At 55.9% G+C, this 24557-nt stretch overlaps 1 protein-coding gene across 7 annotated transcripts in view; it reads left to right on the top strand.

The window, feature by feature from the left end:
* Nucleotides 1-24557, top strand: part of MYO7A (myosin VIIA) — an 84307-nt gene that overhangs the window by 23385 nt on the left and 36365 nt on the right. For 5 of the 7 annotated variants that reach the window (XM_049098735.1, XM_025419578.3, XM_025419579.3 and 2 more), the window contains exons 5-17: nucleotides 7299-7316; nucleotides 8725-8909; nucleotides 9441-9562; nucleotides 9640-9782; nucleotides 10048-10161; nucleotides 11493-11646; nucleotides 12097-12173; nucleotides 12763-12882; nucleotides 13648-13790; nucleotides 14487-14697; nucleotides 15202-15337; nucleotides 17062-17168; nucleotides 22966-23103. In XM_049098735.1, coding sequence (XP_048954692.1) covers nucleotides 7299-7316; nucleotides 8725-8909; nucleotides 9441-9562; nucleotides 9640-9782; nucleotides 10048-10161; nucleotides 11493-11646; nucleotides 12097-12173; nucleotides 12763-12882; nucleotides 13648-13790; nucleotides 14487-14697; nucleotides 15202-15337; nucleotides 17062-17168; nucleotides 22966-23103 — 1668 coding nt within the window. The remainder of the gene's footprint in view (nucleotides 1-7298; nucleotides 7317-8724; nucleotides 8910-9440; nucleotides 9563-9639; nucleotides 9783-10047; nucleotides 10162-11492; nucleotides 11647-12096; nucleotides 12174-12762; nucleotides 12883-13647; nucleotides 13791-14486; nucleotides 14698-15201; nucleotides 15338-17061; nucleotides 17169-22965; nucleotides 23104-24557) is intronic. The other 2 variants (XM_025419580.3, XM_025419582.3) reach the window with 1 other exon arrangement.

The following is a 24557-nucleotide window of genomic DNA, read 5'->3' as shown; positions in this document are numbered from 1 at the left end:
CCCCCGCCCCCCGCCCGCCCTCAGCTTGTGTGATCTGTGATTAGAGGGAGTCCTGTGTCTCCCCAGGCCTTGAAACCATTAAGAGGCGTGGGCGGAGCTGCCTTCTCTGGGTTTGCTGCGGGGTCAGAGCCTGCCATTCATTGGGCAAGGTGAAGAGAGGTCGGGTCAGGAGTCTATCCTCAGAAGGGGATGGAAGAGGGAGCATGCTCCTCAACTCAAACCCTTTTTTTTTTTCCACAGGGGTTTTAAAAAAGATTATTTTATTTTATTTTATTTTATTTTATTTTATTTTATTTATTTAAGAGGTGGAGGAGGGGCATAGAGAGAAGGAGAGAGTCTTAAGCAGACTCTGTGCTTAGTGTGGAGTCCAACTCGGGGCTCAATCTCATGACGTTGAGATCAAAATCCTAAGACCACTCACTGAGTTGAAACCAAGAGTAGGGTGATCAGCTGACTGTGCCACTGTGACTATGCTCAGCTGGCTGTGCAACCCATTTTAATCTACAGTGTTAAAAAATCTTATCAACTGACCCCACTTATTTTCTGAACTAATCCAGACAGAAACAGGGTTGAACTATTATTTTTCAGAGTCTATGACAAAAGTTTTTACAGTGAAAATTAATGACATTACCAACATGCCCAGAAAAGAGTGGTTTATATTCTTTTTTTTAAAAAAAGGTTTTATTTATTTATTTATATTTTTTAATAATAAATTTATTTTTTATTGGTGTTCAATTTGCCAACATACAGAATAATACCCAGTGCTCATCCCGTCAAGTGCCCCCCGCAGTGCCCATCACCCATTCACCCCCACCCCCCACCACCCCTAGTTCATTTCCCAGAGTTAGGAGTCTTTATGTTCTGTCTCCCTTTCTGATATTTCCCACACATTTCTTCTCCCTTCCTTTATATTCCCTTTCACTATTATTTATATTCCCCAAATGAATGAGACCATATGTTTGTCTTTCTCCGATTGACTTATTTCACTCAGCATAATACCCTCCAGTTCCATCCACGTCAAACCCTTGATCTAAGAACCAGTCGTACACACACTCCATACTCCTAAACCTTGAAATTCAACAGGACAATTAGTCTCACTTAGCCAGGACTGAACTGATCCCAGGAGGTGGATTCAGAGACCATCAGAACACAGATGACCCATGGAGATTACATTCTAGAGGTTCTCACCCTGTCTGGCCTCCGGAACCTTTTATGCCCTTGAAATTATTGAGGACTCCCAAGAGCATTTGTTAATGTAGGCTATATCTATTGATATTTACTATATTAGAAATTAAAACTGAGAAACCATGAAATGTATTAATTCATTTAAAAAGAACCATAAAGGGGATCCCTGGGTGGCTCAGCAGTTGAGCGTCTGCCTTCGGCTCAGGGCGTGGTCCTGGGGTTCCAGGATCGAGTCCCACTTGGGCTCCCTGCGTGGAGCCTGCTCCTCCCTCTGCCTGGTCTCTGCCTCTGTCGCTCTCTCTCTGTCTCTCATGACTAAATAAATAAAATCTTTAAAAAAAGAAAAAAAAGAAAAAAAGAACCATAAAAATCTATTATAGGAAAATATTTTTGTGAAAAATACCTATAAATATGCCCCCCCAATTAACTAGAAGAGTTATAATTTTTTGAAATATCTTTAATGTCTGGCTTAATAGAAGACAGCTAATTCTCATCTAAACTGATGTGAGGTTGTTTGGTTGAAGTGTATGAGGAAAAGCTGGCTTCACAGATATGGAGATGAAAAGGCATTTGCGGACTTCTTGAAAGGGCCTTTGGGACCCTCAGGGGTCTCCAGACCACACTCTGAGAAGCGCTGAGCTAATCCCATAGTCCCATCTTATAGACAGGGAAACTGAGCCTCCACAAGGTTTAGCCAGACCCAGCGCTGTGTGCTGGGCTCACTGAATGTCTCTGACTCAGCCTGTCCCTCAAGCAGCTCGGGGTGAAGGAAACCAGGGCTGTGTGACTAAAGGAGAAGCAGGAGGGAGCCCTGTCCCCTGAAAGGCAGGTCCCCAGGCCCCAGGCCACCAGTATCCAGGGTGCACCAGTATCCAGAGTGACAAGTGTTGAGAGAAGTGCTTGAGACAAGTGAAGACAGAGCAGGTTCTGCAGGGTGTAGTAGTGAGGCCTACGCTCCCAGCTCAGGAAGAGCGGTGGGGTTCCCGGAGGTGGGTGATACAGCATCTGGGAAGGGGTGCTGCATGGATAGGAGGCTGGAGGCAGGACAGTGCCTGGTGAGGAGCAGCACAGTGTCGCTCAGGTTGTCAGGACCGTGAGGAGGAGCCAGGGAGATATGGGGCCTGAAGCCCTGAAGTTGTCCCTGAGCAGTCCCAGCAAGGAGCTGTGTCAAGGTCAGGGATCCATCCTCTTAGAAGCCCTGGAATTGTGGCCACTCAGCTGCCAGGGAAGCCCTCTGCTACCCTTCCCACTCTGGGACCCTCTGCTATTTCAGGCTCCCAAGGGGAGGCGGCTGTGCCCAGGCCCTTCACATCCGTCCACTGAGTAAGCACAAGTGGCTTTTACAGAGTGCCCTTCAGCATTGATAAAGCCCCTGTCACTCTTTCCCTCACCTAGGGGAGGGGAGGCAGGGCAGAGATGGCACCTCCAGACATGAGCAGCAGCACCCACATGGGAGGATGGGGCCGGAGCAACCCCATGGGGACTCACTGGTATCTGCCCCCCAGTTCTTGGCTGTTCCCTACTGACTCTTCTCTCTAGATGGCAGGTGGACACAAAGGGTCCTAGGGCGCCCTGTGGCTGCTTCCCAGGGTTGGGTGGAGTCTGACACTTGGGTCTGGAGGCAGGCGAGGGAGGAGTCTGCCCCTCCCCCCTGAGGGAGCCCACTATCAGAGCTGATGTCTGCCCCAGTCTCCTGTCAGGAGAAGGCTGAGAGGCCCCTACATGGAGGAGGTGGGTAAGATGGGAACTGTCCCCACCAGAGACCCCCCAGACCATGTCCACTAAGAATAGCTCAGAAGCATGGCGTTGGTTATTTTGCACACAGTTTGTTGATTTTTTTAAAAAAAGTATTTATGGGGATCCCTGGGTGGCACAGCAGTTTAGTGCCTGCCTTTGGCCCAGGACGCGATCCTAGAGACGCTGGATCGAATCCCATGTCGGGCTCCCGGTGCATGGAGCCTGCTTCTCCCTCTACCTATGTCTCTGCCTCTCTCTCTCTCTCTCTCTCTCTCTCTGACTATCATAAATAAATAAAAATTAAAAAAAATATTTATGTATTCATGAGAGACAGAGAAAGGCAGAGAGACAGGCAGAGGGAGAAGGAGGCTCCCTGCGGGGAGCCTGATGCAGGATGTGATCCCGGACTCAATCCCAGACTCCAGGATCACAACCGGAGCCAAAGGCAGATGCTCACACACTGAGCCACCCAGGTGCCCCAGGTTCATTGATTTTTGCAGGCAAACTGGTTCCTCACACGTGAGGGACGGTTGGCGGACTGGATCAAGGAAGAAAGGCAGACACAGGATCCTTAAAGGAGAGGGGAGGAAAGACTGCAGGAAGAGCAAATCTTCTTTGTGAAACTGAGAGGGATGGACTAGGGGGCAGCTAGCAGAGAAATCGGCTTCACGTCCTTGAGTAGGCTAACTAGGGGAGCAAAGGAGAGAATTCCAGAGGCTTATGGATTCTCCAGAAGGCCCTAAGATCTGTGCCATTTGCCTCATTAGAAGTTGTCACCAGTATCCTTTCTGGTGGCCTCTTTCCTGGAGGAGGGAGGGGACGAGTGAGGAGGGGACAGGACACTGCGTGGAGAGGAGTGGCTTAAGTGGCCCTCTTATTCACGGGTCACTTGGGGGGTCCCAAGCTCGGTTGGTCCATGGATTTGGATTCTGGGTGTCTGTTGGTCTGGGGAGCCCTTCTGTTCAAGGATCGTCCTGTTCAAGGTTTCAACTTGCTCACTCTTTGAATCTGTGATGGGGTAGATGGGGTAGGAACAGAGCTTTGAAGAAGTAGCTGGGCTATTATCCCACCCAGAAACCATACCTGTCCCTAACCATGGCAACCCCTGGTCACTTCGTGGCTTGGGTTACCCTGGGCACAGCCCCACGTGCCCAGGGTTTCCTCAGATTACCACGACTGCTCACAGCCCTGGGCTGGGCAATGCTCTGTCCCTGACCATATGTCTTGGGCTTGCCCACTCCAGTTAGCCTCCCCCAGGAGCCTAAGGGACAGCATCCCAGGCCCACAAATCAGCCCTGGACACCCCCAGTGGGGGAGGACCCTCAGAAAAACCCCTGGTTGGGTGGTCTCAGAGGCCAGGTGTCCTCCCTGGGTCCTGCAGGGAGCAAGTGGCAGGGCCGGTGGGGATCCAGGGCTTCCTGCTGCTGAACATGGACTGGAGCCCCAGTGTGGGAGGCCAGGGTCCAAGTCTTGGCAAGGGCATCTGGGGAGTCCCTGCTCTTCCCTGGTCTCAGCCTCCCTCTGGTACCAGAGCAGACTTCCTGGGTGAGCACATCTGTGCCTATGGGAAGGTGTGTGTGCCCAGGGTGTGTCTTGGTCTCCATGGCCTGCTAAAGGAGAGGTTTCCGGGCTGACAGGCCGGGGAGCTTCTTAGGAGAGGTGGAGCCATTCCTGTCACATCTCCAAGAGTGTGTCTCTGGCTCTAGAGAGGTCCTGAGGACTCTGCCTGGAGACTTGGGGCCCCTGGGGACCATGTATGCTATGTCCTTGGCTTATCTCCCCCTGCCCCAGCCTATGATCCTTTATCTCTTCCCCTCCCAGCCTGTGGCCCCAAAGGCAGACTTTCTTCCTGGAGGCTTGAGCAGGAGGCCTGCTGGGCAGCTGGGCAATAACCCAGGGCTGACCATGGACCTTGGAGAGGGGGCAGGCCAGAGGGGAGCACGGAGCCTTGGGGGTGGACACGTACTGAGGCCCAGACAGGGCAGGACGAGCCTGGGTCTGGTTGCCAGCAGTGGCCAAGCCCATCCCTTCTTCACTCTCTGGCTGCCAGCTCCACGGTCCTGTGGGCATGTTCCTGGGGTTTGGGTTAGCCCAGGTGGGGAGGCGAGGCTGGGCTCCAGTGCCAGCAGCCCCCCTTCATTCAGCCCCTGCCTCCCTGGTGTGTGATCTTGAAGTCCCTCTGCCTCCCAGAGGCGCAAGTTCTCCCATCTGGAAAGGGGTGTGTAACCCCTCACAGTGTAACCCCTTCTGAGGGGCACAGGCAACGCTGGATTGACGGCGGCACCGTCCTGCGCCCAGGAGGGAGCCAGGTGGCGGCTGTGCGTTCTTTCCCTGCTGGGGAGGGTCCTCCTCACTGACGAAGAGGCCTCCGTTATATAAGTTATTTTGAAGTGGGCACATGTGCTGTAATTAGAAGGTTTGCCTTTTGCCACAGAGAAAATCACTGCTAATTTCATATCTGTCTCCGAAGAGAAAGACTATATATGATATATAGCAAATATAATATTATATATAAAATACCTTATTTTTTCTACACAAATGGGAGCTTTGCTCCCTGCACTGTTCTGTGTGTTTTCCATGAGCCACGTCCCTAGACCATCCTTCCTGTCACTGTCACTGCAGGCGGGGATGCCTCGGGGCTGCTGACAGGCTGTCCCCTCAGCTCCCTTCTCTGCGCTTTCCTGTGAGCAGCAGTTAATGCGGTCTACTCCATTTCTTCTCCACCTGTTAATTTAGTCATTCTTTTGATCACTCGATCATTCTTTCAATTTGCTGGGCACATCCTGTGTGCCGCGTATGGTGCTGGGCCCGGGCAGAGAGGACAGCGCGACTAGAGGGAGGAGGCCCTGAAATTACACAGGAGTCAGGTGGGCCAAGTGACAGGGACTGTGCAGATCACGTAGGAGGTTGTCTGGCTTCTTGTAGGGGAATCGTCTCAGCTTGGACCTGAGGAATTAGCTGGGTGAGAGGGCAGGGGATGGAGTTTGGTGTTTTTAGCTGAAGGGTTAATAAGGAGGGGGCCTCCTGGCTGTGGGATGCTGCTGCTGAGGGCCAGGGCTCCGGTATCTTGCGTCCAGGGAACTTGCCTGAGGGTTTTCAGCCAGGGGATGCTGCAGTCACATTTTTGAAAAGCTGGTCCTGGCTCAGAGTGAAGTGAATTGTAGCGGGGTGCCTGCAGCAGCCCGCTGAGAGCCCATGGGGGCGGGGCCAGGGGTCGGAGAGAGGTGGGCTGGGATGAAAAAGAGGGAGGCAATGAAGGGCCTCCCAGGCCACCCCCACCCCGGGCGAAGGATGGTGGGGCCCTGTTGGCCAAGCTGGGCAGTGTGAGAAGGAGCAGAGTTGGAGGGGAGGGTGGGGTCTGGACAGGCGGGTGAATGGAAGGGAGGACATCCAGGCGGCAGGGGGCTCAGGGCCTGGTGCTCCAGGGGGCCCCCCTGTGCTGTGGGAGGAGGTGGAGAGGGTCCTGGAGGCTTTGTGGGGGAGAGGAAGATCCGGGCCCTGCCCTAGGAAGGCTTCTAGCAGTTTTCATCACTGCGTCCTCTCTGGCATTGGCCGGCCCTGCACTTGGTCACCCAGCCTGCTCCCAGGGCCACCTCTGTCCAGCTCCCACTGCCACGCTGACTGGTTCATTAGGTCTGAAACAGTGTCTCTACCTCCAGCCTCTGGGACAATCCTTCATCCTCCCACGGCTGCCAAGGTGACCTTTCTCCAGCAGGCCTTCCAAATGCCATGCCCTTTCATGCCTCCGTGCTTAATTCCCACTGCCTAGCCCTCATTCCCCCCTCCCTCTCCCCCCACCCCCACCTCACCCACCAGAGAAATCTGCTGCCACACACATGCCCAAGCTTTCCCTCCCTGGCCCCCAGGATATGGCTGTCAGCCTCCTCGTGAGTCTTGAATGACTGCGTGGAGCCAGCCTCATGCCACGTGGTGATCACAGACCAGGTGGTTCAGTGCCACTTTATTAAGGAAGTATCAAGAAGAAAGGAAGGTGGCACGTAAGGATGGCTACTCTGTAGCCAGGCACAGGCACATATCAAAGGTTATGACCTTCGGGCTTTACATAGTCCTGGGAATACATACATTCCCCTTTTACAGAGGAACAAACTGAGGTTGTTGACAGGCAAGGCGATCTGCCAAAAAGATGGTCTTTGTGACTGACTCCCTTTCTTGGGGATGGGGACCAGCTGGTTCTCATAGGCAGGGCTGAGCTGGACGTGATGAGCTGAGGAGCCCTGGGCTGGAGGTTTATGGGTTCTGATCTGAGAAATTAGCCTGGCCCTGGGCTGTGTGGGGTGGCTGAGGGAGAATGCCTCTATATCCCACTTCCCACTGACCAGTTCCCTTATTTCCTGTTCTCCACCTTCCAACCTCAGACCAACTGTGGAGGGCGGGTGAGTGTGGCAGAGAGCTGGCTCCGGCTCTCAGGGTGTGCTTGGCCTGGCAGCTCCCTCCCTGCAGGCTGCGTCCCCATCCCACTGCATCTCTTCCTGCTTGGGCTCTTGCACACAGTCAGGTCTTGCACACGGTGTGCGTTGTCAGGCTCAGCTGCTTCTGGCCTGCTTGGAGGAAGACCAGAGCCCAGGTGGGAGGGAAATGTCCTCTGGGGCCCAGAAAAGGGTGGTAAGTGGCCAGGTGCCCTGACCCCGCGTGGGCAGAGCCAGGACGGGAACCCAGGTCTGGGCTGCCCAGCTCCGGCTGCTTTGCCTGGCCACACCTGGCCCTGGTTTGGGCATGTCCCCTGGAAAGCGGTGCTGGCAGTGGCACTTTTCCCCAGCATGGCTATCGTGGGCTGGGGCTGCTGGGGCATGGCTTTGGCTCTGGGGTGATGCATTAAGCCCTTGGTGGGAGGTGACAGACCAGGCTGTCACATCCTCTTTGTGGTCACATGTTTTTTTAGTCTCTCCAGGCCCAGATGTCAATACATCCATCACCAATTACAGGCTGAGCCTGACCTTTTCAAGCTGGGGTGGGGAGGGGCTGGTGGAGGGAGCGGTAACCCCTGGGTACCTTATTCTGCCCTGGTAGCAGGGGGGCCAGGCCATGTTGTCCCCTGTGTGGCAAGGCCCCAGGCTCACAGCAGGAAATTTTGTGCACAGGTGGCCAATCTGCATCAACAGAGGAGCCCAAGGAGAGAAAGCCCACTAGAGGCTTATCTGAGGTGCACTGGGCCCCTGCACCTTTGCTGACCAGGGTGGCTAGAGGTTCCCTGTCCCCCAGAGCACAGGGTCCCCTCTGCCCTGGGGCTGAGCTGCAGAGACTGGGGCCTACCCAGCCCCCAAGCCACATCCCCCAGCCCTTTCAGCATGTTACAGCATGGTTCCACTCCCCCTGGACCAGCCCAGCCTCTGTTCTGGAATGGTCTGGTTTATTATGAATGTCTCTCCAAATCTTTGGGATGCAGGGCTTAGAGGCCAAAGTGGGAGCCAGCATTTGAGGAGTACCTACAGGGTGCTATGACTTTTAAAGTACACCATCTCCTCATCTTTATAAATAGTTATGTTATGCTCATTTTACAGATAAAGATAAGGAAATGGAGGCTCAGAGACCCTCCCTCCTTTCCTACTCCCTTCCTCCCTTCATTAAACCTCACTGAGCACCTACTCCAACCCAGACCCCATGCTAGTTAGAAGGCCCCACCGCCAGCTCACAGAGAGGGAGGATTCTGACCCCAGGTCCGTGTGACTCCAAAGCCAGTGCTGTACCTTCCAGAGGAATGGAGCAGGGCAGAGCCTGAGAACTTTCTAGAGTCAGAACCTCCACATGGGAAGTGGCAAGTTCCTCATCCCGTTTTGCCCACAGACGTACACAGGCTCCATCTTGGTGGCTGTGAACCCCTACCAGCTGCTCTCCATCTACTCACCAGAGCATATCCGCCAGTATACCAACAAGAAGATTGGGGAGATGCCCCCCCACATCTTTGCCATTGCCGATAATTGCTATTTCAACATGAAGCGCAACAGCCGTGACCAGTGCTGCATTATCAGGTGGGTGACCTGGCACCAGATTGGAGCTCTAGGCTTAGCTCCTAGAGCTCTAGCTTTGTGTTCTTGCTAATACCTCAATGTAGAGAATCACCTCCCCTTTCCTAGGCCTTACATCTCTATTAATGCTGCCAAAGTTTTTGTTAAGTTTTGAGGCCAACCTTGTTTAATTAACTTGTATTAAACAAGTTAGAGTCAGGTGAAATCTCAGGCTCCTATTCTCTTTTGGGCAGAGGGCAATGGGACAAAGCACTGATCTAGCATCAATATATGCCATGCTCTATGGCAGGTATGGACAGAGGGGTATATGTGTATCTAAATGAAGGGGAAAGAAAGTACTTTGAGCCATGGCAGAGCACTGAGCTCTGGAGCCTTTCCCATCCCTGAAAGGTCCATACTGTCAGCCTATTTTACAGACTGGGGCAGGGGGACGAGGGAGGTGCAGGTGGGGGAGGCAGCTGGGGCTGAAGACCCGTAGGCAGAGACCCACGCAGACTGTGATGGGTCCTGCCTCTCTCTGGGTCTCCTCTGCAGCGGGGAGTCTGGGGCAGGGAAGACGGAGAGCACCAAGCTGATCCTGCAGTTCCTGGCAGCCATCAGTGGGCAGCACTCATGGATCGAGCAGCAGGTGCTGGAAGCCACCCCCATCCTGGAAGGTAGGGCCAGGGCTCTCAGAGTGGGGCTGGGTGGCTGGGTGGGTGCCCTTGCCCATGACCCTCTCCCCACCCCGAAGCATTTGGGAATGCCAAGACCATCCGCAACGACAACTCCAGCCGCTTTGGGAAGTACATCGATATTCACTTCAACAAGCGGGGTGCCATCGAGGGCGCCAAGATCGAGCAGTACCTGCTGGAGAAGTCCCGTGTCTGTCGCCAGGTGGGCCCGAGTGGAGGGCAGAGCTGCACCAGCACAGGACCCCCAGCCTCGCGGGGTGGGGGAGGGGGAGGGCCCCACGGTCTGGATCGTCCCTATGCTGCTGCCCGCTTACTGCGGTGCCGGAATTCCCGCCATGAAACCTGCCCATAGGGGCTTTTTGCCAAAGTCATCTGTTAAAATAGTAAATTATGTTTCATCTTGATCCTCTGGTTTCTGATGCCTCCCCCTGCCTCTATTCCCCAACACCTTGTGCCCACATTTTCAGGCCCCTGATGAAAGAAATTACCATGTGTTCTATTGCATGCTGGAGGGCATGAGTGCGGATCAGAAGAAGAAGCTGGGCCTCGGCCAGGCCACGGACTATAACTACTTGGCTATGGTGAGACCCGGGCAGGGCGTCCAGGGAGGGGGACCCCCATCCCAGCGAGGCCGGGGACAGCCCCCCGGCCACTCGCCAGCTCTAGGCCTGGTGGGTGGGAACCTCTGTGTGGGCTTTCCCTGTCCCCAGGCCTGCCCCAGGGGCTTGTATGTGCCCTAGGGCTTGTCCCCCACTTGGGCACAATCCACCTGCACATGCACCTAGATGAATTATCCCCCCAGATACACATGTTCCTAAATGTATGTAGGCATCCGAGACCCGGGGACATGTAGACACACGTGCCCAGACCTGCCAGCACACGCACACTGTTAGTTTGGTCTTTGAGGACGTGAAGAATAGGACCTCGGCTGGGACCCCCAGGACTGGAGGACACAGGCTGTTGCAGCTTCAGCCTCGGGGGCTCACTGGTCACAGGGCCCGGGTGCCAGCCTCTTGCTGCTGTCTAGCCACCAAGAAGTGGAATCTGGGGCCATTGCTGCCACCCAGCAGCAGTTGGGTGGGGATGCGTGTACATGGCCGGCTGGCTCGGTGGGGTGGTGGGGATAACCAGCTTTCTTAGCCCTGGGGAGAATCCCTGCCCAGTTGTCTGGGGCTGGGCCACACAAGGGAGGGATGTAGGACAACAAAGGTGTGTGTTGTAGGTTTGCAGGCCTCCCCAGACACTTCCTATAGCTGCATGGGAGGCTCCACACACACACACACGCTCGTGGGCACATGTCATCGGGCAGACCCCTGTCAGTGCCCTGCCTGTCTGTAGCCACCTCCTTCTGCTCCTCCTACACTGGGCGGCACTGGTGCGGCCTTCACGTCCCTGAGGGATAGGGTCCAGTGAAGGTGGGAGACGCTAGGGCCTTACTGCTGGGACCACCAGGCTAGCGGACAGGGCAGGACCGGTCTCAGCGATCCAGCTCCTCTCACTCTTGGGAAGAAGGGGCACCCAGGTCCCCTGGGAGTGGTTGTGTTCCCAAAAAGCTCTAGCCAAGGGGCGCCTGAGTAGCTCAGTCTGTTAAGTGTCTGCCTTCAGCTCAGGTCATGATCCCAGGGTCCTGGGATCAAGCCCCACATCGGGCTCCCTGCTCAGCGAGAAGTCTGCTTCTCCCTCTCCCTCTGCCTCTCCCCCTGCTTGTGCTCTCTCTTTCTCTCAAATCTTTAAAAAAAAAAAAGCCCTAGCCAAGAGCTTTCTAGATTTTCTGGAGAGGTCATGGTACTCATGAGATGAGGTCTGCGCCCGACACCCCAGACTGGCCTGGCCTTCAGCTCAGGCACTGCCCCTCCGGGGGTCCCCTCAGCCTTGCTGATGTCCTCCTGGGCCCCCCACCTGTGCCCTGCAGGGTAACTGTACTGTCTGCGAGGGCCGGGAGGACAGCCAGGAGTACGCCAGCATCCGCTCGGCCATGAAGGTGCTCATGTTCACTGACACGGAGAACTGGGAGATCTCCAAGCTCCTGGCTGCCATCCTGCATCTGGGCAACCTGCAGTATGAGGGTGAGGCCCCGACGCACACCCCCACCCCACCCCTGCACCAGGGCCAAGGGCAGCACAGCGCCTAGCCGTCTGCCGGCGACGGCGGCCCACTTTCTGTCCCAGCAGGCATGAACCCTGCCTCACAGGAGCCAGGGCTGCCACCAGGAGCTCTGGGAGTCCGGGCTGGAGGAGCATGAGGGGAGGGGGGGTGTGACTGCCAGTGTCTCTACCTGGATGCCTGGCATGGTGCCAGGTGCGGGGCATACGTGGTTCCTACCCTCACGGTGCTTGTAGTTCCTGGTGAGGACATTCATTAAACATCCACTGACCCAGAAAGGCACTTAATCACTGTGTTGGTGGCCTCTGTGTAGAGGGCAGCCCCCGCCACCCTGAGAGCCTGGCCCTCCTAGCCTGCCCCTCCCCCCACACCCACCCTCATTTGCCTGACCCTGCACCCACTTGCTGTGACAGCCCGGACATTTGAAAACCTGGATGCCTGTGAGGTCCTCTTCTCTCCGTCCCTGGCTACAGCAGCATCCCTGCTCGAGGTCAGTATCTGGCCTTCAGTCCCCAGAGCTGCTTCGGTTTCTCTGAGAGGGGTGGTTGTGGCTCAGGTTGAGGGGAATGAGCACGTGGGAACTTGGCAGCTGGAGCCCTCTGGGAGAGTTCTAGAAGTTCAATATAGAGAACCAACTGTGTGCAGGATCTGTGCTGGACAGGGGTCTCAGAGGAGGAGTGGAGCCCAGTGCCTGGGAACCTCGCTGCCGTAGCCCCCCTCCCACTCACCCCTACCCCCTGGGGGTGGTGTGGGGCACAAGGGACCCTGGGTAAGTCAGTCTGTCAGTAGAGGCTTTCTAGGCTCTGCCCTGAGTTGGAAAACTGGGATGAATAAAGCCAGAGTCTGGGCCAGTCCTGAGAGGACCAGGTAACGTGCTGGGGGGTGAGGAGGCTGTCAAGGAGAGAGCAGTCCTTCCAGGCAGCATTTGGGTGGGGGCTGATGGCTGTGGGGCTGTGGGGCTGTGGTGCTGTGGGGAATGGTCTGAGCAAGGCCTGGCTGGACAGTGGGTAGGGAGGTGTGGGTGGAGGGAGGGATGGGCCGTGGGTGGTTGGGCAAACACCTGGATGTTGTCCCATCAGGTGAACCCCCCAGACCTGATGAACTGCCTGACTAGCCGTACACTCATCACCCGTGGGGAGACCGTGTCCACCCCACTCAGCAGGGAGCAGGCGCTGGATGTGCGAGATGCCTTTGTCAAGGTGGGCCTTTGTGGCGTGGTGCTGGCTCTCTCTGCCCCTTGTGTTAGGTTGTTGATCTGCGCAGGAGTTGAGTAGTCCATGGAATCAGAAGGACATCTGGGCCTTGAGGCCTGCCTGAGTTGGGTCCAGGCTCTGGCCACTGGAGGGCCTGAGCGAGAGTCTGCCTCTTCCTGAGCTCTGTTCATCCTACAAGGGGCTGCGTCTTGTGTCCCTCAGAAACCCTGCCAGCCTTGGTCCCCTTAGGTCCTCTATCCCTGGCCTGCTCTGCTCTCCAGCCCCATGGGCCTCATGCTGGTGGTATTCTTTGGGTACTAAGTCTGCTGTGCTATTCCAAGCCCAGAGGATGCCCTCTCTGGTCTTTCCAAAGAAGACACTGAAGATGGGGTGGGTCGGGTAGAGAGGGCCCCCAGTCCTTCCTGTTTCCACACTCACGAGTTTGCTAGCCATTGAGCCCCTGCCATGCACCAGGTTCTGTGCTGGGTTCTGGGACCCTTGAGATGTTCAGAGCTGATAGGGAGACAGAGGTGGATGGAAAGATGGGCCTTTGGGCTGCAAGGTTAGGGAAGGCTTCTTGGCAGAGCTTTGAGATGGAATAAGAACGGTTCCAGCAGGAAACGGGCTCTAAGGCAGAGGGAACAGCTTGAGTAAAGGCTGGGCGGTTTCAAACAGCAGGGCAGGGGCTGACGAGGCGGTGGCGGCCTGGGAGCCCGGGCCCTGTCCTTGGGAGGGCATGTGCGCCCAGGGGCTGACACAGCCACCTCTCAGGGCATCTACGGGCGGCTCTTCGTGTGGATTGTGGACAAGATCAATGCGGCAATTTACAAGCCCCCCTCCCAGGAAGTGAAGAGCTCTCGCAGGTCCATTGGCCTCCTGGACATCTTTGGCTTCGAGAACTTTGCTGTGAACAGGTACCATGAGCGACTCTGCTCTGTGGGAGTTTTTTTTCCACAACAGGGACAGAACAGGTGTCACATCTCTGCCTTCAGACTACCCGTAGTGAGCGGCGAGCGCGCTCTCCAGGGCTGCTGGAGAGTTTGCATCTGGTCATCTCTCACCCCGCTTCCTGCGTGTCCCCTCCAGTGCCGGGGTCAGCTGAGGCCAGCTGGGGTGGTGGGCAGAAGGCTCCTACACCGTAGGGACACTCCAGGCCCTGCTGTAATCTGCTCAGGTCCAAGCTGCAAGGTGCCTCGAAGCAGCTGAGGCCGAGCCACACTCGGGGTCCCACACTTCCTTGAAGGGCCATTCTGGGGGCCGTGTCAGGGGCAGAGGGACAGAGCAGCCCCAGGGTGATCCTGGGGCTGGCAGCAGCCGCTCTGCTTGCCTTGCCCCCCACCCCCGTCCCCCTCACCACCTGTGTGACCCCTGGCAAGTCGCTTCAGTTCCTGTAACATTTGGACGTCTCAAAGCTCCCCCTAACCCCTCCATCCCTTCTGACCCCTTCTGACTCAGTGTCCCCTTGTGTAGCTGCGGGGCAGGGGACTGGGCCACGCTGCCCGCCTCAGAGGCTGGGGAGGGCGTGCTGGGAACACCAAGTGGCCAAGGGCATGCCAAGCAAAGGGCCCAGGCCTGCTCAGCCCCTCCCCCGTCCCCTGCGCGCCCCGCAGCTTCGAGCAGCTCTGCATCAACTTCGCCAATGAGCACCTGCAGCAGTTCTTCGTGCGGCACGTGTTCAAGCTGGAGCAGGAGGAGTACGACCTGGAGAGCATCGACTGGCTGCACATCGAGTTTACCGACAACCAGGACGCCCTGGACATGATCGCCAACAAGCCCATGAACATCATCTCCCTCATCGATGAGGAGAGCAAGTTCCCCAAGGTGCACCTGCCCCCTGTTGGGAGCCTGTGCAAAACCTCCCCTCTCTCTGAGCCTCAGCTTCCCTCATGGGTAAAATGGACCCAATGATCTGTGCCTGCCAGCGTGGCTCTGAGGCCAGTGCAGGTGCATTATTTGACTTTTGGGGATCACCTGTGGTCCACGGGGTCCTGGACCTGAATGGTGAAGATCTCAGCACATAGCTGGCCCAGAACAGGTGCTGCAGACATGGGATGTGTCTCGCAGTGGGGGAGGGACTGCTCCCATGATCTTCGGTGTGGGAAAGAGATTTTTCTAAACTGGACTGCACGCTGATCTACCCACTTAATAGATGGCAAAGTGGAGGCCCAGGGTGCTCCTGTGTGGCATACAAATAAAGGGGGGGAGCTCTGAGAAAGACAGAAGAGGAGGTGCACAGGCCTAGGCAGCAAAGGCAGGAGGAGCTGGGGGAGAGTGGAGGAGGGGTGGGGAGAGAGGAGTGCTGACCATGGCTGTCGGTTCCTGCAGGGGACAGACACCACCATGTTGCATAAGTTGAACTCCCAACACAAGCTGAACTCCAACTACATCCCCCCCAAGAACAACCACGAGACTCAGTTCGGGATCAACCACTTTGCAGGCGTCGTCTACTATGAGAGCCAAGGTATAAGCGCGCTGGTGGGGGCTGGCGTCTCCTGGCCTGGGCCCTCTCCGGCCCTCGCCTGTCTCCCACCCAGGATGGGGTAGGGGCTGAAGTCCAGAGCGGGAAGGGGCCTTAGGGAACACTGGGCCCAGTGCTCTTTCTTTCTCTTAGAAATTTTAATAAATGGTGGCTAAGTATATATGATACAAGATGTACTGTTGTAACAGTATTTAAGGCTACATTGGTATTAAGTATATTCATAATGTGCCACCATCCCCACCGTCCATCTGAGATGGACATATTTTATTTATTTATTCATTCATCTCTCGATGCACATTTGGGTTGTTTCCACCTTTTAGCTCCCGTGAATTGTGCTGCTACAAATATGGGTTTACAGGTATCTGTCCAAGACCCTGCGTTCCATTCTTTTGGATGGGCTCAGTGCTCCTTTGTGCAGATGGGGAAGCTGAGGCTCACAAGGCAAAGTTACCTGTCTTCCCATGAGACAGGTGCCATTAGGTGCCATGCCAGGCCTAGAACCAGCCCCAGGACCCACTAAACCTCTTTCATCAGCAAGACCAAGTGTGAACTTTGGAGGGGATGCATCTTCTGTGCTGCTGGGACAAGCAGGTCATTTAAAAGCTAGAGGTGAAGCAGCGAGTCAGGTCACAGGGTTACCCCACTTGGAATCTTGCAGACTGCCTTTGCCACTCGGCCCCCACCACCCTGCTCTAACGGGCTGCCTTGGATGAGCATCAGCTGCTGTGTGCGTCTATACTGAGCTCTTGTGTTCAGCCTCCAAGGGTTCCACCTGCAGTCAAAGGCCAGTGAAATTCAAAACAAACAAGCAAAGAGCCACTGGTTTCATACTTCCTTGTTGAATTGTCCAGAAGGCTGACAAGTGTATCAGTGAGCCATGCTGCAGGGATGGACTCTGAAGCCTGCCCAGCCCTCCCTCAACTAGTAGACTGGGAGATCCAAACTTGCTGTTAAAAAAGAGGAGGCCAGGATCCCTGGGTGGCGCAGCGGTTTGGCGCCTGCCTTTGGCCCAGGGCGCGATCCTGGAGACCCGGGATCGAATCCCACGTCGGGCTCCCGGTGCATGGACCCTGGTTCTCCCTCTGCCTGTGTCTCTGCCTCTCTCTCTCTCTCTCTCTCTCTGTGACTATCATAAATACATAAAAAAAAATTAAAAAAAAAAAAGAAAAAAGGAGGCCAACATTAAGTTTGAAGGATTGGGGAGCAAACAAATGTCTGCTGTTAGGAGTAACAGAGGATCGTGTTTTTCAATTCAACCAACCTTCCCTGAGATCTGTTGTGTATCAGGCTTCATGCTGTTGCTGAGGACACAGATGGGAAAATTGAGTGGACTCTGCACAGTTACAAAATTATAGAATGTTAGATCTGGGGGGACGTAAGGCTTACCTACTTTATGGACTTAAAAATGGGGCCTGGAGAGGGAAATGACTTGCCTAAGGTCTCTGAACACTTCTGTCCACAAGCCAGGGCAGCCTGAGTCCTATGGGGGAAGGGGTGCTGCTTCCCTGCGGCGCTCTCCATCAGGCATCCCCAGGCCTCCGCCAGTCTGTCTTCCACCCCCCCCACCCCACCCCCATCCCCGCTGCCATTAACCAGTTCCTAACTCCTCAGGCTCTCACACTGTGGGTTTGAGGAGCGGCTGGGTTTTGTCAGGTGGAGGCTGGCAGGTCTCACGGTGTGACCGACCTCTTCTTGCCACTGCCCAGGCTTCCTGGAGAAGAACCGGGACACCCTGCATGGAGACATCATCCAGCTGGTCCACTCCTCCAGAAACAAGTTCATCAAGCAGATCTTCCAGGCTGATGTCGCCATGGTAATGTTGGGGTGGGGTCCCTATGGGGCAGGAAGGGCCCCCAGAGGCCAGGCTGGCACCCAGGCCCACCCTTGTCCGACAGCCTCAGCTGAGCTCTTCTGGTCGCAGAGTGGGGCAGTGCTTTGCTGTGGCTCCAGGAGAGGCCTGGGGGCCTCTGCCATCGTCCAGCCTGGTCCTCCTGCTTTACTGACTGGGGGGTGTGGGGGGACAAGGCCCGAAGAAGGGTGACATGAGAGGTCACAGAGCACAGCCTGATCAGGACATGGGTCACCATGGAGGGCCCCCCAGCTGGACCTCCAGCAGCTCTCAGGGAGCCTGCAGGAGGGAGCCCATCCAGCGTCGGGGACGTGGATAGATGTGGTTATTCAGGGAGACATGCGCAGAGGGCGAGGGCGCCCCAGCCCTGGGCCCGTGCAGGGGTGCAGCACGTCCCACGCTCGGCTTGTCCTCCGTCCCTCGCGGGGTGGTCTGGCAGCCTCGTTTTCCGCGTGGTGATGTGCCTTTGTACCTCGGACTTTCCTCCCGTCCCGTGGCCTCCCGAGGGGGCGCAGAGGGACTCACGGGGAGGGCAGCGCGGCTGCCCCGGGGCTCCTGCTCTCTCCCTGCTGGATTTTGCTCTGTTTTCTGACCCGCCCCGTTCTCCTTGCCCCCGACCCCGTCTGGGCCCGCTGTGGTTCCTGCTGTAGTTTCTCTGTGGTTACTCACCGGGCACTCTGCGCCAGTCGGCAGCTTCCGGGAAGGTAAAAGGCCCCTGCCCGGGCCGTGGTCGTGGTCGCGGCCAGGCCTCGGTGGCCCCCGGGGCTGGGTGTGGCCTCCGCCCCGGGGCACCGAGGCTTGGAGAAAGGCCCGCTTTTTCTTTTCTTTTTTTCTTCTTTTGTGTTTTTTCTTTTTTCCTTTTGTGTTTTTTCTTTTCTTTTTTCTTTTGTGTTTTCTCTTTTTTCCTTTTGTGTTTTTTTGTGTTTTTTCTTTTTCTTTCTTTTGTGCTTTTTGTGGAGTGGTTTGTGGAGTGGTTTTGTTGTTTTGTTTCTTGAGTTGTGTGAACTGTGAGCATCTCAGTTTCTTAAAGGAAGAAACTGAGTCCTAGGAAAAGAGACGAGACTTGCAGAGTGAGCCAGGGGCAGAGCCAGGGCTTTGTTCCAGGTCTCCTTAGTCTCTCTGCGGTGTCAGGACCTGCTGCTTCCTCCAGGCCCCGCTGAGTGCCTCTGTGTCCATGGCTTGGTCAGATCCCCCGATAACCTTGCAGAGCTGGAGGGGCAGGTGATATTTTCTGCATTTTGCAGATGGGGGACTGAAGCTCTGAGATAGGAGGTGACATCCTGAGGCTCAGTATCCCGGGGAAGTCATCACCCCTAGACCTCCGTAGGCCCTGGAGTGGCATCCGGGATGTGTCCACCCACCACCTTCGGGTCATGCTCCCAAGATGCTTTAGACCTCAAGGGTGCCGGCTACCCCCTAGCAGCACCTTGGCTTTGCCATCCCTTTGCATCTCTCCCTCTTCTCAGCCCTCCGTTTCCTCTCTGCCCAGTACCGATGTCTTCTCACATGTGATCTTAACTCTGAGTCTCCCTTCTGATGTCTGGCATCCCCCTGCTGCCCAGGGCCTCACGGAGTTCCACAACAATCCACTAAAGCCACAGCTGCAGAGCAGGGTACCTGCAATGTCCAGAGCAGGGAGTGTGACTGGATGGTAGCCTCTGTCCTTGGCCCATGGCCTGGCCCTGGGACCCCACCTCTCAAGCCAACACTTTGGCCTCTCTGAACCCCAGGTCCTCTACCTGTAATGTGGGGATGATACTAACTACTCACGGGGGTGCAGTGAGCAGTGAATGAGGTGAGAAATGTAGGTGGCTGGCTCACAGCCTGGCCCAGAAAAGAAGATATAATCAAGATCAAACGTGTCACTCTTGTGTCCTAACTCTGTGTTCCAAAACTCCCTCCAGAGTGAGCCATTTCTGGAGACCCTGGAGTCTTTCACTTGGACCTCTCCATGGTTCCTCAATAAGTGGGTTCTAATCCCAGGGTCCAGGGGAAGAAGCCTCAGAACAGGAAAGTTCGTGGAGAGGTCCCACCTCCAGGTGCTTTGAAAGGAAAGGAGAGGGGGCAGGGAGAGAAGATGAGGTTCAGTGATCTTCCAGGACTGCCTACAACCAGGAGGAATGGCTCAGCTTGGAGGGGGTGGGATGGAGACCAGAGGAGAAGAGGAAAGAGTGGGAAAGAGCCCAGGGACACACCTGTCTCACCAGTGCCGCCACCCTGTCATATGTGGGCCTCAGTGGGGACTGCTGGGTGTAGGAGCTTCTGGCCTCTGGAGCCCCCCACGGCAGGGGCCTCACACTTGCCCTATCAGCAGCTAGGCCACAGTGTTGGCCTGAGAGGTGGGGTCCCAGGGCCAGGCCATGGGCCAAGGACAGAGGCTACCATCCAGTCACACTCCCTGCTCTGGACATTGCAGGTACCCTGCTCTGCAGCTGTGGCTTTAGTGGACTGTTGTGGAACTCCGTGAGGCCCTGGGCAGCAGGGGGATGCCAGACATGCAGGAAGGAAGGGAGACTCAGAGTTAAGACCACATGTGGTCTCCAAGTCCTGTGACACAGGAGACTTTGATCCGGTCTGTGTCAGAGAGGCATGGGAACTCATCCAGAGTCACACACAAGTGAGGGCTAAGGGGAAGCTTTGCAAGCCCCTGCTCTTTGTCACCGTACAATGCTGTCATCCCTTGGAAAGAACCCATGTTCTATGACTGCTGGAAGCCTGATGGCTCTGTTAGAGGAACATAGAAATCGATTTGGTGAAGTGTGAAGTATTAAGTCACAGTTTATCGATGACAGTGCTTTCCTCGGGGTGGAAGCCCATACCACCTGCTTCCAGTAATCCAAACCTACGTCCTATGCTCATCTCCAAGCCCCGAATTTCCATCTTTTGACTCTTGCGTCTGCCTCCCCAAGTGGCCCTGGGCGGCCCCAGCCCAGCCAGTGCTGCTGAAGGGACCAGCCAAGCCACGAGGACAGTGGTTCTTCCAGGCCATCGAGCACCCTGATCAGTGTCTAATGCCAGTCACATGTCCCCAGGCCCGGAGTCCACGGGACTCTTATTCATGCTTTATGCAGGTGGCTTCCTCTGCCTGCGTCTCCTAGCCCCTTGCACAGCACACTCAGGTGTTTGCCCCTCAGGCCTCCCTGAGGAGTCATTTAACACTGAGCTTTGGACTTTCCACTCTTGCCTTTACCCTATTTCCAAATGCCTGCAGATAATCCCAGCAAACAATGAATATCAGAAAGGACCACCATTCCCCTCAGTGAAATAAAAACGGAATCAGAAACCCCAGTAGCGGGATCCCTGGGTGGCGCAGTGGTTTGGCGCCTGCCTTTGGCCCAGGGCGTGACCCTGGAGACCTGGGATCGAATCCCACGTCAGGCTCCCTGCATGGAGCCTGCTTCTCCCTCTGCCTGTGTCTCTGCCTCTCTCTCTCTTTGTGTGACTATCATGAATAAATAAATAAAATCTTTAAAAAAAAAAAAAAAAAAAAAACCCCAGTAGCCAGGAAGTGAGTAGACTGTGCACTCAGCTCCCCTTCACACAGGCCTGCCCTCCGGCACAAATGGTAACGGGGCCCACTCTATGCCAGACCTCGTCCTGGGTCCTCGGGACAGGGTAGTGAGCAGAACAGAAAAATACCCTCTGTCCTCATGGAACATTCTTACTTTCTGGCAGAAGGGAGAAATAGCTAATAAGCAGGTAAATAAGTACATATATATAGTATGTCAGGTGGTGATACAGAAGATGGAGAAAAATTGAGGAGGGAGAAGTGCTGGAGGTGGGGCTTTGCTATGTTGAGTAGGGGGAGCGGGAAAGGCCTTACTGGGAAGTTGATGAGGAGGTGACCGTGCCAGCCATGTGCATCTGGAGGAGAAGCATGGTGGGGAGAAGAAAGAGCAAGTGCAAAGCCATTGGGCCTGCCTCATGTGCCCAACATTCATAGGAGATCATGGAGGTGGGCTGGCTGGAAGGGTGGAGGGACCAGAGGTAACTGGGCCCAGACCCCGCAGGACATCATCCGTCCTTGCAAGGACCTCGGTGTTCACACGGAGTGAAAGTGGGAGCCATTGCAGGGCTTCGAGTGTCGGGGGTGGGTATGAGTGGATTTGAGTTCGAATGGCCTTTCCTGGGCTGCTGTGTCAGGAGTGGAGTGGAGGGGGGGTGCGAGGTAGTAGGGGGTACAGAAGCAGGGAGTCCAGCCTGGAGTTTGCTGCAATAATCTGAGGGAACCATGCTGGTGGCCTGGACAGATGGCAATGGAAGAAGAGAAAAGAAGGTCAGATTCTGCATCTATTTTGGAAATAGAGCCAATAAGATTTCTGACATATTGGATGTAAAAGAAGAGGAGTTGGGGCCAGTTCTTAGATTTTGGCCTGAGCAATTAGAAGATGGATGTTTCTAGGAGCCTGTAGGCATCAGGAGCCAGTTCAGGAAAGGTTGCTGGTAGTTACTTGTGCCAGGCCCTGGGCCACAGCAGAAAACAAGGCAGACCTGCTTGTCCTCACTAGGCTCACAGCCCAGCGGGGAAGACACAAGTAGTGCGGGGCTGATGTTAGAAACCAAGAAAGGTTTGTACTGTGTGCGCTGTATGGGTGTGTGCGTGCGCGCGGGTGTGCTCTGTGCTCACTGCGTGTAGAGTGTGTGTCCGTGTCTGGGCTGTGTGTGTGCTCAGGGTGGGGCTCTAACGCAGGCTGGGTAAGGCCAGGACCGGAGTTGTGGCTCATGCGGTGCTGAGGCTGGATCGGGTTCTGGGACCAAAAGGAACCCCTGAAAAAAGACCAGTGGTTGACAAAGGTTAGGGGCCAGGAAGAGTTGATTCAAAGGAGCAGCGCAAGGGCATGCTGGGGTCACAGACCTGACATTCACCCTATGCCAATGCAGAGACTGCCCTGCTTCCCTTAGCAAAATCCTAGAATAGGTTCCAAATGACATTAAAACAGAAACCTGACAAATTTTAGAATAGCAAGTATCTGGTGGTGATGGTGGCGCTGGTGGCAAGGGCAGTGGTGATAATCATGGTGTTGGGGACCCTGACAGAAGAGGGGGTCCTAGCCAGCTCACCCAGATAGCAGCCAGGGGAGCTCAGAGCCTCTGGGCCTGAGGGCCATGTGGTGGGAGGCCAGCTGCCTGCCTTCTTAGGAGGCTTATCTGGGCCTGCTGCTGACTGGCTAATCCTGCAGGGAAGGGAGAGGGCACAAGGCCCCACACCCCCGCCCCCCAACACACACAGCTTCCCAGGCTGCTGCTTCCTGAGACATGCTCTGCGCCCACCCTCATTGCAGCCCTGTCAGCTAGTTAGGTGACACTATTCCCATTTAGGAAATCGGCTCAGTGCTGTTTAGTGATCTGTGCAAGGTCACACAGGAGGTGGAGGAAGGGCTGGGGTCTGAATGTAGGCCTGTGTGACCATCGCTAGAGAGGACTCAGAGTCCTGAGGTGATCAAGTTGGGCTGCTCATTTATTCCCGGCAAGGCAGGATGGAGACTGTGAGGGGCTGGGCCTTGGGAGAGTCATCCAGCCACCACAGGGGGAACTCACTCCCCCAGTAGCACTCCTCCAGACCCAGGTCCCAGGGGTGCCCCAGGGGGTGCACCTGAGGTCGAGCATCAGCCCAGATGAGGCCAGTCACAGGAAAGCCCCAAGTGCCCTGCTAGCCTACTTCCCCGGGCCCCTGAGCCTGCTGACCTCCCCTCCTGCTTCCCTTCCCAGAGGGGGGGTGGCATGGGTCAGCCCCTCCCATCACCGTGGTCCGTCCCCCCAGGGCGCCGAGACAAGGAAGCGCTCGCCCACACTCAGCAGCCAGTTCAAGCGGTCCCTGGAGCTGCTGATGCGCACCCTGGGTGCCTGCCAGCCCTTCTTCGTGCGCTGCATCAAGCCCAATGAGTTCAAGAAGCCCATGGTGAGTGGCCTGGTCCCTGGAGCAGCCGGCGGGGGACCAGCCTGCGGCAGGTGGAGGCCCTGGCCAGGGCGCAGGGTGGGAGCTGGGCTGGGCTGAGACTCTGTCTTCTTTGGGAAACAGCAGGGCACCTGAGGGGCTCCTAGAACAAGTTCTGACTTCACTGGAGTAGCAGGTCCCCCAGAAAGAGCCTGGACTCCACTGTGTGCTCAGTGCGGTTTCAAATCCTGATTCTGCCTGTCTCAGCTGGGCTTACCTCCTGGGGGCGGTTCATGTCCTCTGCGTGCAGTCAGCCTGGGTTACTGCCGCGGCCCTGACCCTGAAAGCCCCCTCTCCTTTGGTCCAGCTAACCACCACCTCCTCCTGGAAGCCTTCCCAGATTCCTCTGACTGGTTGGAGATGTTCTCATTTTTTGACTCCGCCAAATCACATTTATTGAGCCTTTACTGTGTGTCCAGATTCTCTCACAGCCCTACTCAACCTTCCCAACAGCCTGGGAAGGAGGGACCTTCACGGTCCTGCATTTGAGATGTGTGACTGCAGACTCAGGGAGGTTAAGGGGCTTCAGCCTATAAGCTGGAGCCCGGGCCACCCCTCATTCAAGCCCTTTCTTTCTACAGCTCTGGGAAGTGTTGTTTACCACAAAGCTCTTTCCAGAGGCCCAGGGGGAAGCTGGGGCCCTGAGGTGTCTGGGGAGGGACAGAGGGAGGGACGGAGGGAGGCCAGGGCTGGGCCCAGGGAAAGTGCCTGGAGGAGAGGAAACAGGTGGCGGAAGTCAGCCAGCTGTGTGCTGTCCCTGCCCCCAGCCTGAAAACATTTCCCAGGGTGGACTGGCCTGTCCCCCATGAGGACTGGGTCTGCAGGGGCATGAGGGTTACAGAGGGCTCTAGCTCCCCATCTAGGGCAGGAGGTCTGGGAGGATGAGGCCCGGGCCCTGCCAAGATAGTTGGCTACCCCCTTTCTTGTTCTCAGATGCTTCTAGAACTTTCTCTGGGCCCAGACCTCAGCATCTGTTGCCTCAACCTCATTGGTCTCCTGTCTCTTTGCTCCAGTCCCCCTCCCAATTGCAGTGAGAGCAGTGGGTCTCAAATGTAACCCTGACCTGGTCACTCCCTGCTGCCTCCCTAGCCTGGCCTCTGAGGCCCTCTCCAGTCCCTCTCCGACCTACTGCCCTCACAAAAATGACTTTGTGCCCATGAGGAAAAAAATGTCTTTTCCTTAAGGTGTCTTACTGCCAGCAGCCAGAAATTGTCTGAAGAGCTACAGATCTACGTGGCTGTGATATGAAAGGCATTCCCTGGGGTTGTACAGGCACCCATCACCTGCACAACCCTGATCTTGGCACATGTTAGCCTCCTCAGTCCCCGTGAAGTCCCCGAACAGGCCCTGTGCTTTTAGGCTTCCACACCTTTGCCCATGTTCACCCTGCCACCTCCAGTGCCCTTTCTCCTGACAGG

Source organism: Canis lupus, chromosome 21 (genome assembly GCF_003254725.2).
Source record: "Canis lupus dingo isolate Sandy chromosome 21, ASM325472v2, whole genome shotgun sequence".
NCBI classification, from domain to species: domain Eukaryota; kingdom Metazoa; phylum Chordata; class Mammalia; order Carnivora; family Canidae; genus Canis; species Canis lupus.
Note: the sequence above shows the minus strand (reverse complement) of the source record. Positions and strands in the feature narration are given on the sequence as shown.